This window comes from Panulirus ornatus, chromosome 37 (assembly GCF_036320965.1).
Source record: "Panulirus ornatus isolate Po-2019 chromosome 37, ASM3632096v1, whole genome shotgun sequence".
NCBI lineage: Eukaryota > Metazoa > Arthropoda > Malacostraca > Decapoda > Palinuridae > Panulirus > Panulirus ornatus.
Window position 1 is genome coordinate 4,282,370 of NC_092260.1, and position 15,251 is coordinate 4,297,620.

The 15,251-nt window shown below is 39.5% G+C and overlaps 1 protein-coding gene across 31 annotated transcripts in view; it reads left to right on the forward strand.

Moving 5' to 3' along the window:
* Positions 1-15,251, forward strand: part of Ndae1 (Na[+]-driven anion exchanger 1) — a 680,061-nt gene that overhangs the window by 420,770 nt on the left and 244,040 nt on the right. For 25 of the 31 annotated variants that reach the window (XM_071683718.1, XM_071683724.1, XM_071683696.1 and 22 more), the window contains one exon: positions 4,971-5,076. In XM_071683718.1, coding sequence (XP_071539819.1) covers positions 4,971-5,076 — 106 coding nt within the window. Of the gene's footprint in view, positions 1-4,970; positions 6,597-15,251 lie in introns of those variants that run through there. The other 6 variants (XM_071683712.1, XM_071683713.1, XM_071683727.1 and 3 more) reach the window with 1 other exon arrangement.

Below are 15,251 nucleotides of genomic sequence, written 5' to 3' on the forward strand. Positions count from 1 at the left end.
TCCACTTCCATGGTTCCATCCACTGCCAAATCCACTTTCAGATATCTAGAATACTTCACTTCCTCCAGTTTTTCTCCATTCAAACTTAACTCCCAATTGACTTGTCCCTTAACCCTACTGTACCTAATAACTTTGCTCTTATTCACATTTACTCTTAGCTTTCTTCTTTCACACACTTTACCAAACTCAGTCACCAACTTCTGCAGTTTCTCACCAGCGCTGTATCATCAGTGAACAACAACTGACTCACTTCCCCAGCCCTCTCATCCACAACAGACTGCATACTTGCCCCTTTCTCCAAAACTCTTGCATTCACCTACCTAACAACCCCATCCATTTACAAATTAAACAGCCATGGAGACACTACGCACCCCTGACACAAACCGACCTTCACTGGGAACCAATCACTCTCCTCTCTTCCTACCCATACACATGCCTTACATCCTTGGTAAAAACTTTGGGTTGGTGTGGTATGGAAAGTGAGAGTCAAGGAGAGTGGTTTGGTTAAGAGAGAAGTGATGAAAGCTATGCATAAGATGAAATGTGGCAAGACAGCTGGGGTGGATGGTATTGCAGTTGAATTTATTAAGAATGGAGGGTGACTGTGTTGTTGATTGGTTGTTAATGATAATCAGTGTATGTATTTGTCATGACGAAGTGTCTGAGGATTGGCAGAATGCATGTGTAGTGGCATTGTATGGAGGCCAAACTACAGAGGTATAAGTTTGTTGAATGTACCTGGTAAGTTGGAGGGTAGTGATTGAGAGGTTAAAAGCATGTACAGAGCATCAGATTGGGGAAGAGCAGTGTGATTTCAGAAGTGGTAGAGGATGTGTGGATCAGTTGTTTGCTTTAAAGAATGAGTGTGAGAAATACATTGAAAAATGGATGGATTTGTACATGGCATTTATGGATCAAGAGAAAGCATATGATAAAGCTGATATAGAGAAGCCTTGTGGAAGGTCTTATGTATACACAATGTGTGTGTGTGTGTGTGTGTGTGTGTGTGTGTGTGTGTGTCGGGGGGGGGGGGGGGGGGGGGGGAGCAACTGCTAGAGGCATGGAAGAGTTTTTATCATGGGTGTAAGGCATGTATACGAGTAGGAAGAGAGGAGAGTGAATGGTTCCATGTGAAAGTTAGTCTGCAGAAGGAGCATGTGATGTCACCATGGTTGCTTAATTTTTTGTTGATGGGGTAATGAGGGAGGTAAATGTGAGAGTCATGGGGAGATGAGCAAATATGTGATCTGTAGGGGATGACAGGACCTGAGAAGTGTCAGTTTTTGTTTGCTGTTGATACAGCACTGGTGGCTGATTCAATTGAGAAAACTGCTAAAGTTGGTGACTGAGTTAGGAAAAGTATATGAAAGGAAGTTGAGAGAAAATGTGAATTAAAACAAGGTTATTTGGTTTAGCATGGTTGAGGGACAGGTTTATTGGTGTGTGAGTTTGAATGGAGAAAAGTTGGAGGAAGTGATGTGTTTCAGATACCTGGGAGTGGACATGGCAGCAAATGGAACCATGGAAGCTGAAGTGAATTATGCAGTAGGTGAGGAGGCAAAAGTTCTGGTGGCACTGAAGAATATGTGGAAAGAGAGATCATTATCTGAGAGGGCTAAGATGGGAATGTTTGACATTTAGTCCAAGTAATATTATATGTATTGGCTATAGATAAGATTTTGCAGAGGAAGGTGGATGTGTTGGAAATGAAATATTTGAAGTCAGTATCTGGCATGGATGTGTTGGAAATGAAATATTTGAAGTCAGTATCTGGCATGAAGTGGCTTTATCGAGTAAGTAATGAAGGGGTAAGAGAAAGGTGTAATAAAAAGTGTGGTTGAGAGAGCAGAAGACGGCGTGCTGAAATGATTTGGACATACAGAGAGAATGAGTGGGAAAAGGTTGGCAAAGAAGGTATATGCGTCTGAAGTTGAGGGAACAAGTAGAATGGGGAGACCATATTGGAGATGGAAGGTTAGGGTGAAAAAGATTTTGAGCAATTGGGCCCTGAGCATGTAGGCTGGTGAAAGATATGCATAGGATAGAGTGAATAGGAATGATATGGTATAGAGGGTTCAATATGCTGTCTATGGACTGAACCCGGGCATGTAAAGCATCCAGGTTAATGGAGAATAAATGTAGATAGGGAGCTGTGGTTTCAGTGCATTACACATGACAACTAAAAATGGATGTGAGCAGATGTGGTATCTCTTTGTCTATTCCTGTCAATAACTCAGCAGCACAGGAAATAGCAAATCATGTTTGAAAAACATGCCTCCAAGGCCTGGTTTCTATTCATCTTTCTTCTTTGATGGTTCTGCAATTCCACGTCTTAATGAACACATCTGACATATCTGTTATCGCTGCAACATCAACTATTTCTTAGAAACCCCACATTATGGTTATAGCTAAGTCTATCTCTTAAGAGAGTGGGCATCCTGTGTAGAAGTTGAAATTTCTATTCTACTGTTCAGTTGCTCTGTTTATACAAAGGATTGATCCATCTTTGTATGGACACTGCTCTGACATCTGGTGTTTCTGCATCCGTACTTGACACGGTTGAGTCGAAAGCAGTCCAACTTATAAACTCTCCCAGGCTAATTTCAAAACTTAACCTGCTTGCCCTATGCTGCAATGCTGTTTCACTTGCCTCTTCTAAAGGTACTACTTTGCTTTTTGATCCCAAGAGTAAGCTGTTTATATCCTCCCCCAACACACACACTAGCTAGAGCACACAATACTCTGCAAGCTATTGTGTCTCATGATTATCATGGCTGTTGGTAACTCAAATTGGGTGGTTTTGTTTTCTTTGCAGACACCTCAAAGCTTTGGACTCTCTACCCTTTCTAGTCTTTCCCAAAAACCATGACCTGGTACTTTTCAAAAGATACATTTACACTTTCTCCAAAATTTAAAAATACTTTCCCATGTCTCTTCTTTTTTCCCTTAATAATCCTCACTTTACATCACTTAAGGTCCCACCTTGATGTGGACTTTTGTCCATGACTGGAGCTTTCAATGTAGAAAAAATTTTCATAGTTGTCTGCTGTTTCCCACATTAGTGGGGTACCCTTACGAACAGACAGAGAAAGATCACATTTGCTCATGTCCATTTTCAAGCTGTCATGTGCAATACACCTAAACCATAGCCCCCTATCCATGACAGGCCTCACAGATCTCTTTTAGGTTTCCTCTAATCACTTCACATACCTTAGTTCACTCTACTGATAGCACGTCACCCCCTGTATGCCACATCATTTCAATTCCCTCTATCCTGTGCATATCTTTGACCTTCCTGCATGTTCGTACTTGAAGTCAACTGTTATGAGTATTAGATAGAGCATAAGTTCCTGAAACCTGGCTGCTATTCACATACCAGCATCAGGTTTAACTAGTCACAAAATATATTTTTTTCACTCCTTTGTGCTTTAACTCTCAGGTGAGAATAACATCGTGTTTAAAAGAGCAAAGTTGATATGATCCTCATCTTAGAATTGAAGCTAAGCTGGAATAGTTTTTCCACTTAAAAGAACAATTTGAGTAGGTATGTTTTCACAGCTGAGCCCAGGCCTTTTACTGTGTGGTCATTTGAGATATTGCTGCCTAAGTAAAAGATTTCCCATAATGAAAAAACTCATTTTTTTCTTTTCCAAATTCATGGAAAAGTGTCTTGTGCATTATCTTAGAATGTGCTAAAAGACAAGCAGTCAAAGCTGACTTGTCTTTTGGAATTGAAGATGATATAATGGATCTAGAATATTACTTACTGAAATCTGAAATAATTTATCCTTAATTTGGTGTGATTTTGATGAATTTCATTTGTCCCCACTGAAACATTTACTGGGGTACATGTAAAAACCAAGAAAATGGTGCATTACTAACCACCAGATTTGTTACTTTAGCATCTTAATTGTGATAGTTACATTAATGCCCTTGCAAGTGATGAATATCATATTTTCTATGGTCATGAACGTTTCATTTTACAAGGATTGTGGGATTTTTTAATAGAAATATTTGTCATCTCTATATCACCAGTAGAAACTTTTGTGACTTCTGGGAATGGTGCTGGTTTCCTCACCAAATAACTGAGTAATGGGTCAAATAGTGTGTTATTCCCCTTCTAAAACTTTGAAACTAAAACTTTGAAAATGTTTATACTTAAACAGGCCAGCCGATGGGCTTAGTTAATTTTTCTCTCTGAATTTTTTTCTTCTAAAATCAGCCCTAATGACAATTTGCTGTCCCAACTTCCTCGTAGAATGGCTGAGTGTTTCCTCATCTCATTTGGACATCTAAGATGTGGGGTTGGCTTACACTTTGATGTTGATGAGGTACTGTAAATGAGATGCTGGAGTTTGAAGTAATGACTGGATAGCAGTATATTTGTGACTCCTGATCGGTTGATTTTATGTTACAGCTTGTCACCAACTGAATGTGGAATTGACACAACCAGTTTATGAAGACACATGTTCTACATGGTACTGATCCTTTGGTTTTCACAAAGTCCAAGCTAAACAGGGCAGATCAGCTTTAGCATTTTGATCTGTGGCAAGAAAAGTCTTTTGCAGCAAAACTTTTCTTTTATATGTAAAGGGTATTTTCTATGTAAAGTACATTGTATTTAATTTTCTAACAAATTATGTAATATTTAGATATCTTTTATTCTCTAAAGCATTTCAAAAACCAATGATTTCATCTATACATTCTTATTGGAAAAATTGTTTTTAAAGATACACTTCATAAATTATGTTGGCTTTCTCAGGATCTTGATATACAGTACACTACCAATCATTTGCAAAGATTACTGCTCCTTTCAAGTGTTCATTGAATATCAAAACTGGTGAAACACATTCATAATCAGGTAACCCTGTCATTGGTTACCAATTGTTTTTCAAGAACAGCTGAATAGGTTTTTTTCAAACAATTTTCTTTTATATGAGATAGGTGCTGATTACTAATGTCTCCCACAGCACTAAGAAGCGTGGTAACAAAAGGGATGCACTGAATGAAGATGAGAAGAAGAGATTGAGTATGATGGCAGAAGAAGATGAAGAGGACGAAGGAATAACCATTAAGGTGATGAAGTCATAAATTGTGACAGAATCAGCTGACCTAGAGTCTTAGTTGGTACATCAGTAAGGTGCGATCAGCTATATGGAGGCCATTGGTGCCGGTGTGTAAGGCTTGTGAGGTTGTATTTAGTATAAAACTTTAATTTCTGATATCAGGAATAAAAAAAAGCCTTTTAAAGCCACACAGAAGGCTTCTGTTGGCTGATCTAGTCACAAGTGCAGTTGTAAGACACACCTAAGGGATTGCATGGCTATTCTAAAGGGAAAATAGTTACCTTCACTTTTTTCTGTCAGATCAATACTAGTGTCTTGATTTTGAGTTTACAGAGAATTAAAGAATTTCTGAAATAATATAGCTGCATTTTATATGTTATTTGTGCATCTTTCCTTGAATGCTCTCACAGAAGCACATCGGATTAGTATGCATTTTTTAAGAGAAATTGATGTAGAATTTAAGACTGAAATTATTGTTTATGATAATTTCATTTGTGCAGTCATGTATAGAGCACTTGTTAATGAAAATGTATATCTTTATACATATCCAAATATATATATATATATATATATATATATATATATATATATATATATATATATATATATATATATATATATATATATATATGAAACCCTTTGTCTAGCCATGCTTCTTCCAATTAATAATGTGTATTTTTACCACATGCACAGACAAACTATAATTTATGTTCCTTCAGACCAGGAGTAAAAGTTTTTTACACTAGTGTGTGGTGATTCTTGAATAGTTATTGGAACTTGCGGTATACAAATTATTTATGCGTTTTTATTATGACCTAAGTATTAATGCCTAATATATGTATTCTATATTTTGTTCATATTTAAACATTAATAGATTTTGCTCCTGGTTTTGAATTTAGACTGAGGTGCAATACTGAGACTTTGCTCTTAATATACTGTGAACACTCTTTGGTTCTTTTCTTTCCTTATTTATGTGTGTTTCAACATGGATACTGCTCATGGATCATGGGCTAATGGAGGACAATGGACATCTTTGAATGCTCAGTAACCTCTCAAGCCTTTAGAATTTTAAATCCCTCAACATCTACTTTTGGAAATTGAATTTGCAGTGTTGAGGTTATGGCATTGAAAATGTAAGTCTATACTTCTCCATTATTCCACCTGATTTAGACCCTGGCAAAGGGAAACTGAGCTTCCTTGCATGTTTTCCCACATCAGTTGATACATTAGTCAAAATCAGTGCTTGCTTATTTATTGTGATATTATTTTGACACATTATAATAGATTTTAAGTTTATCAAAAGACATGATTATGAAAACAGCTTGTTAGACATAAATGTGTATGAATATTTAGTTTCCATTCAGAAAGTCATATGCTCAATCTTTTGTAGTATTCTGTGGTAGAAGTAAAGTTGAAGCTTTTGTAAAGTTATGCCATGTGAGACAAACTTTGTAAAACATACAGGTTTAAGAATAAGCTGTAACATATATATCTTTGTAGAAAATCAGTATAAATTAGTGAAATCTTTAAGTCTCTTTGAACATGCATCATGTTTCCTTTTAAGTCACATGAAGTATTTATCTGCCATAAATGCAGTATCCTGAAGAAGTTAAAATGGCACCAACATATTAATAATGGAGTTATACTTTTCTTTTTGGGGGGGAGGGGCATTTCACATGAAGTTTCAGAATTATTTTACCAAGTTTTTCATAGACTTTGGGGTATCATCCTCAATTTAATTTCTTTGTTAGTAAATTATTATATTTTAGTTTCCCATTTTCATACTTGCACATAGTATGGTTTGAATTTTGTGCATTTAATAGATGAAATAATCTTCACTGTAGTCTGCAAATAAAGATTATTAGCTGTTAATTGCAGATAGATATGTGTCCACTAGTACTTGATTTAGTAAGTGCTTTGAGAATGAAATGTAAATTCTACTGTTGATTTGAAATAATTCTATGGTATGGAATACTAAAATTCAGAATTGGGAATGCCATACTTAACCATTCAACATGAGTTTAACCTAGAAGTATTAGTGCAAAATAATGACAAACTTTTCAGGGGCTAAATAGAGTTGAGGCATGAAAATACTCAAGCAGCTATGTATTCAACATGAAGGTCCTAAATACAGGTATAAAGCCTCCTAATATATTGATCTCTGATAATCCACCTTACCTGTTCACACTCATGCTGATGATTCCTCTGTATACTTCCTTCCCCCATCTCATAATATCAGTTGTTCTCTTTCTCACACTGACCATATCTCTACTCTTAGTTCAGATCTGTGAAGCATCTCAGAATGGGTAAGCAGTAACCTGGTGAAGTCAAAACACTTTGTGTCATTCATTTTCCCCTGTTCAGTTTCAAAACACCTTAATCCATCCCAAGAGTAACATTAATGGTGGGCATAACCGTATCCTTCACTCTATCTTAGAAACCCATAAAATGGAACATTATAAAGTCTGCTTCTCAAAAGCTAGGGATGCAGTATAGGTACCATGATTATTTTTCTAGTGAGCAGTTATTGCATATCTACTTGTTTGCCATGCCCTCATATGGAGTACAGCTCACACATCTTGGGCTGTTCTTTGTCCATTTCCCTATAAAGAAGAGTGGAATCAAAAGCCTTCCACGTCATTAATTCTCCAGGCACCACTGTTTAGCAACCTTTCCTTTTCCCTCCAGAATTATATTGCTAGCCTGTCCCTCTTATACAAGTATTTTTTTGGCCATTTCTCTCTTCAGCTGTCTGCCTGTGTCCCTGCAAACAGGTTTGGACCCATGGCATGTGCTTTCCTGGTGCTTCCCATAGTTTCTGTATGGAGACTGGCCACATGAAGGTTGACTGTTACCATATATCCTTTCTTTAAACAGCAAAGTTGTGGAATACTCTTCCTTATTTTATCTTTCCAACTACTTCTAACCATTCTACCTTTGAGAGATAGGTCTACAAGCACATGCAGAGCCCTGATTAATTTCCTCATTCTTTTTCTTTTACTTTTTTCTTTACACTTGAGATGGTCTGACTTAGGGCATGTTTGCCCATGCTATATGGGTCATTATAAAAAGAAAAATGATTTGACACAAAACAGTGTAATCTACCAGACTGGATCTCTGGTAATCCAGCCATCCAATGAATCTGATAAACTGCCTTCTGTATGCCTTCTCAAAAATTGCATACTGCTCCATGGAACTGACCATGTGAAAATGGAACTAAGCCTATGGGAAGTTAGAGCTGCTTCATACTCCAGTTGTATTCATCTAAAATATTTTATTTTATCAATATTGAAAAATACTGATATTTTTTCTGAATTTTCGCATATATTATAATCTATATATTTTCTCCCCTACTCCTAAGGATAGGGGAGAAAGAATACTTCCCACGCATTCCCCGTCTGTCCTAGAAGGCAACTAAAGGAGACGGGAGTGGGGCTAGAAACCCTCCCCTCCTTGTATTTTAACTTTCTAAAAGGGGAAAACACAAGAAGGAGTCATGTGGGGAGTGCTCATCCTCCTCAAAGGCTCAGATTAGGGTGTCTAAATGTATGTGATATAACCAAGATGAGAAAAAAGGAGAGATAGGTAGTATATTTGTGGAAAGGAACTTGGATGTTTTGGCTCAAATGAAACAAAGCTCAAGGTTAAAGTGGTTTGGAAATGTCTTGGGAGTAAAGTCAGGGGTTGGTGAGAGGACAAGAACAAAGGAAGGAATAGCAATATTCCTGAAGCAGGAGCTCTGGGAGTATGTGATAGTGTAAGAAAGTAAACTTTAGATTGATATGGGTAATACTGAAAGTGGATGAAGAGAGATGGCTGATTATTGGTGCATATGCACCTGATCATGAGAAGAAAGATCATGAGAGGCAAGTGTTTTGAAAGCAGCTGAGTGAGTGTGTTAGCAGCTTTGATGCACGAGACTGGGTTATAGTGATGGGTGATTTGAATGCAAAGGTGAGTAATGTGGCAGTTGAGGGAATAATTGGTGTACATGGGGTGTTCAGTGCTTGTAGATTTGTGTGCTGAAAAAGGACTGGTGATTGGGAATATGTGGTTTAAATAGAGAGATATACATAAGTTACTGGAGTGATAGTTTTCATACATGGTGTTTTGACAAGAAAATAGTGAAATTGGAGAAAAATGTAGCTTAGACATTGAAGCTTATTGATACAGTGGTTAAATTGATGAGAACTGCTATTGACGTTTGTGAAAATAAATTATACATTTCCTTTTTCCATAGCCAGAGGTTGAACCATTATGTGACATTCATTTTTTCATTCATTTCAAGCTAGAAGTTTCAGTTTTCTAAATTGTTTCTTACATTTTTCATATGTATATATATGTATGTGTGTGTGTGTGTGTATATGTGCGTATGTATGTGTATGTGTGTGTATGTGTATATGTATATATATATATGTATATTATCCCTGGAGATAGGGGTGAAAGAATACTTCCCACGTATTCCTCGCGTGTCGTAGAAAGCGACTAGAGGGGACAGGAGCGGGGGACCAGAAATCCTCCCCTCCTTGTATTAACTTTCTAAAATGGGAAACAGAAGAAGGAGTCACGCGGGGAGTGCTCATCCTCCTCGAAGGCTCAGAGTGGGGTGCCTAAATGTGTGTGGATGTAACCAAGATGTGAAAAAAGGAGAGATAGGTAGTATGTTTGAGGAAAGGAACCTGGATGTTATGGCTCTGAGTGAAACGAAGCTCAAGGGTAAAGGGGAAGAGTGGTTTGGGAATGTCTGGGGAGTAAAGTCAGGGGTTAGTGAGAGGACAAGAGCAAGGGAAGGAGTAGCAATACTCCTGAAACAGGAGTTGTGGGAGTATGTGATAGAATGTAAGAAAGTAAATTCTCGATTAATATGGGTAAAACTGAAAGTTGATGGAGAGAGGTGGGTGATTATTGGTGCATATGCACCTGGGCATGAGAAGAAAGATCATGAGAGGCAAGTGTTTTGGCAGCAGCTGAATGAGTGTGTTAGTGGTTTTGATGCACGAGACCGGGTTATAGTGATGGGTGATTTGAATGCAAAGGTGAGTAATGTGGCAGTTGAGGGAATAATTGGTATACATGGGGTGTTCAGTGTTGTAAATGGAAATGGTGAAGAGCTTGTAGATTTATGTGCTGAAAAAGGACTGATGATTGGGAATACCTGGTTTAAAAAGCGAGATATACATAAGTATACTTATGTAAATAGGAGAGATGGCCAGAGAGCGTTATTGGATTACGTGATAATTGACAGGCGTGCGAAAGAGAGACTTTTGGATGTTAATGTGCTGAGAGGTGCAACTGGAGGGATGTCTGATCATTATCTTGTGGAGGCTAAGGTGAAGATTTGTATGGGTTTTCAGAAAAGAAGAGTGAATGTTGGGGTGAAGAGGGTGGTGAGAGTAAGTGAGCTTGGGAAGGAGACCTGTGTGAGGAAGTACCAGGAGAGACTGAGTACAGAATGGAAAAAGGTGAGAACAATGGAAGTAAGGGGAGTGGGGGAGGAATGGGATGTATTTAGGGAATCAGTGATGGATTGCGCAAAAGATGCTTGTGGCATGAGAAGAGTGGGAGGTGGGTTGATTAGAAAGGGTAGTGAGTGGTGGGATGAAGAAGTAAGAGTATTAGTGAAAGAGAAGAGAGAGGCATTTGGACGATTTTTGCAGGGAAAAAATGCAATTGATTGGGAGATGTATAAAAGAAAGAGACAGGAGGTCAAGAGAAAGGTGCAAGAGGTGAAAAAAAGGGCAAATGAGAGTTGGGGTGAGAGAGTATCATTAAATTTTAGGGAGAATAAAAAGATGTTCTGGAAGGAGGTAAATAAAGTGCGTAAGACAAGGGAGCAAATGGGAACTTCAGTGAAGGGCGCAAATGGGGAGGTGATAACAAGTAGTGGTGATGTGAGAAGGAGATGGAGTGAGTATTTTGAAGGTTTGTTGAATATGTTTGATGATAGAGTGGCAGATATAGGGTGTTTTGGTCGAGGTGGTGTGCAAAGTGAAAGGGTTAGGGAAAATGATTTGGTAAACAGAGAAGAGGTAGTGAAACCTTTGCGGAAGATGAAAGCCGGCAAGGCAGCAGGTTTGGATGGTATTGCAGTGGAATTTATTAAAAAACGGGGGTGACTGTATTGTTGACTGGTTGGTAAGGTTATTTAATGTATGTATGACTCATGGTGAGGTGCCTGAGGATTGGCGGAATGCGTGCATAGTGCCATTGTACAAAGGCAAAGGGGATAAGAGTGAGTGCTCAAATTACAGAGGTATAAGTTTGTTGAGTATTCCTGGTAAATTATATGGGAGGGTATTGATTGAGAGGGTGAAGGCATGTACAGAGCATCAGATTGGGGAAGAGCAGTGTGGTTTCAGAAGTGGTAGAGGATGCGTGGATCAGGTGTTTGCTTTGAAGAATGTATGTGAGAAATACTTAGAAAAGCAAATGGATTTGTATGTAGCATTTATGGATCTGGAGAAGGCATATGATAGAGTTGATAGAGATGCTCTGTGGAAGGTATTAAGAATATATGGTGTGGGAGGAAAGTTGTTAGAAGCAGTGAAAAGTTTTTATCGAGGATGTAAGGCATGTGTACGTGTAGGAAGAGAGGAAAGTGATTGGTTCTCAGTGAATGTAGGTTTGCGGCAGGGGTGTGTGATGTCTCCATGGTTGTTTAATTTGTTTATGGATGGGGTTGTTAGGGAGGTAAATGCAAGAGTTTTGGAAAGAGGGGCAAGTATGAAGTCTGTTGGGGATGAGAGAGCTTGGGAAGTGAGTCAGTTGTTGTTCGCTGATGATACAGCGCTGGTGGCTGATTCATGTGAGAAACTGCAGAAGCGGGTGACTGAGTTTGGTAAAGTGTGTGGAAGAAGAAAGTTAAGAGTAAATGTGAATAAGAGCAAGGTTATTAGGTACAGTAGGGTTGAGGGTCAAGTCAATTGGGAGGTGAGTTTGAATGGAGAAAAACTGGAGGAAGTGAAGTGTTTTAGATATCTGGGAGTGGATCTGGCAGCGGATGGAACCATGGAAGCGGAAGTGGATCATAGGGTGGGGGAGGGGGCGAAAATTCTGGGGGCCTTGAAGAATGTGTGGAAGTCGAGAACATTATCTCGGAAAGCAAAAATGGGTATGTTTGAAGGAATAGTGGTTCCAACAATGTTGTATGGTTGCGAGGCGTGGGCTATGGATAGAGTTGTGCGCAGGAGGATGGATGTGCTGGAAATGAGATGTTTGAGGACAATGTGTGGTGTGAGGTGGTTTGATCGAGTGAGTAACGTAAGGGTAAGAGAGATGTGTGGAAATAAAAAGAGCGTGGTTGAGAGAGCAGAAGAGGGTGTTTTGAAGTGGTTTGGGCACATGGAGAGAATGAGTGAGGAAAGATTGACCAAGAGGATATATGTGTCGGAGGTGGAGGGAACGAGGAGAAGAGGGAGACCAAATTGGAGGTGGAAAGATGGAGTGAAAAAGATTTTGTGTGATCGGGGCCTGAACATGCAGGAGGGTGAAAGGAGGGCAAGGAATAGAGTGAATTGGAGCGATGTGGTATACCGGGGTTGACGTGCTGTCAGTGGATTGAATCAAGGCATGTGAAGCATCTGGGGTAAACCATGGAAAGCTGTGTAGGTATGTATATTTGCGTGTGTGGACGTATGTATATACATGTGTATGGGGGGGGGTTGGGCCATTTCTTTCGTCTGTTTCCTTGCGCTACCTCGCAAACGCGGGAGACAGCGACAAAGTATAATAAAAAGAAAAAAAACATAAGTATATGTATGTAAGTAGGAGAGATGGCCAGAAAGCGTTATTGGATTACATGTTAATTGATAGGCACGTGAAAGAGAGGCTTTTGGATGTTAATGTGCTGAGAGGTGCAACTAGAGGGATGTCTGATCTTTATCTCATGGAGGTGAAGGTGAAGATTTGTATAGGTTTTCAGAAAAGATGAGAATGTTGGGGTGAAGAGAGTGGTGAAAGTAAGTGAGCTTGGAAAGGAGACTTGTGTGAGGAAGTAGAAGGAGAGATTGAGTGCAGAATGGAAAAAGGCGAGAGCAAATGATGTTAGGGGAGTGGGGGAGGGATGGGATGTATTTAGGGAAGCAGTGATGGCTTGCACAAAAGATGCGTGTGACATGAGAAAGGTGGGAGGTGGGCAGATTAGAAAGGGTAGTGAGTGGTGGGATGAAGAAGTAAGATTGTTGGTGAAAGAGAGGAGAGAGATATTTGGATGATTTTTGCAGGAAAATAGTGCAAATGACTAGGAGATGTTTAAAAGTAAGAGGCAGGAGGTCAAGAGAAAGGTGCAAGAGGTGAAAAAGAGGGCAAATGAGAGTTGGTGAGAGTATCATTAAATTTTAGGGAGAATAAAAAGATGTTTTGGAAGGAGTTAAACAAGTGCATAAGACAAGAGAGCAAATGGGAACATCAGTGAAGGGGGCCAATGGGGAGGCAATAACAAGTAGTGGTGAAGTGAGGAGATAGAGTGAGTATTTTGAAGGTATGTTGAATGTGTGATGATGGTGTGGCAGATATAGGGTGTTTTGGTTGAGGGAGAATGGTTTGGTAAACACAGAAGAGGTAGTGAAAGCTTTGCGGTAGATGAAAGCCGGCAAGGCAGCGGGTTTGGATTGTATTGCAGTGGAATTTATTAGAAAAGGGGTTGGCTGTGTTGTTGACTTGGTGAGGATATTCAATGTATGTATGGTTCATGATGAGGTACCTGAGGATTGGCGGAGTGCATGCATAGTGAATTGTGCAAAGGCAAAGGGGATAAAGGTGAGTGCTCATATTACAGAGGTATAAGTTTGTTGAGTATTCCTGGGAAATTTTATGGGAGGGTATTGATTGAGAGGGGTGAAGGCATGTACAGAGCATCAGACTGGGGAAGAGCAGTGTGGTTTCAGAAGTGGTAGAGGATGTGTGGATCAGGTGTTTGCTTTGAGGAATGTATTTGAGAAATACTTAGAAAAACAAATGGTTTTGTGTGCAGCATTTATGGATCTGGAGAAGGCATATGATAGAGTTGATGGAGATGCTCTGTGGAAGGCATTAAGAGTATATGGTGTGGGAGATGAGTTGCTAGAAGCAGTTAAGTTTTTATCGAGGATGTAAGGCATGTGTACCAGTATGAAGAGAGGAAAGTATTGGTTCCCACTGAATGTCGGTTTGTGGCAGGGGAGCATGATGTCTCCATGGTTGTTTAATTTGTTTATGGATGGGGTTGTTAAGGAGGTGAATGCAAGAGTTCTGGAGAGGGGGTAAGTATGCTGTCTGTTGTGAATGAGAGGACCTGGGAAGTGAATCAGTTGCAGTTTGCTGATGATACAGCGCTGGTGGCTGATTTGGGTGAGAAACTGCAGAAACTGGTGACCGAGTTTGGTAAAGTGTGTGAAAGAAGAAAGCTGAGAGTAAATGTGAATAAGAGAAAGGTTATTAGGTTCAGTAGGGTTAAGGGACAAGTCAATTGGGAGGTAAGTTTGAATGGAGAAAAACTAGAGAAAGTGAAATGTTTATATAAATGGGAGTGGATTTAGCAGCAGATGGAACCATGGAAGTGGAAGTGAGTCACAGGGTGGGGGAAGGGGTGAAGGTTCTGAGAGCGGTGAAAAATGTGTGGAAAGTGAGAACATTATCTTGGAGAGCAAAAATTGGTATGTTTGAAGGAATAGTGGTTCCAACAATGTTATATGGTTGTGAGGCATGGGCTATAGATAGGGTAGTGCGGAGGAGGGTGGATGTGTTGGAAATGAGATGTTTGAGGACAATATGTGGTGTGAGTTGGTTTGATTGAGTAAGTAATGAAAGGGTAAGAGAGATGTGTGGTAATAAAAAGAGTGTGGTTGAGAGAGCAGAAGAGGGTGTATTGAAATTGTTTGGTCACATGGAGAAAATGAGTGAGGTAAGATTGACAAAGAGGATATATGTGTCAGAGGTGGAGGGAATGAGATGTGGGTGACCAAACTGGAGGTGGAAGGATGTGAGCAATCGGGGCCTGGACATACAGGAGGGTAAGAGGTGTGTAAGGAATAGAGTGAATTGGAACAATGTGGTATACTGGGGTCGAGTTGCTGTCAATGGATTGAACCAGGGCATGCAAAGCGTCTGGGTAAGCCATGGAAAGTTTTGTGGGGCCTGGATTTGGAAAGGGAGCTATGGTTTCAGTGCATTACATGTGACAGCTAGAGACTGAATATGAATGAATGT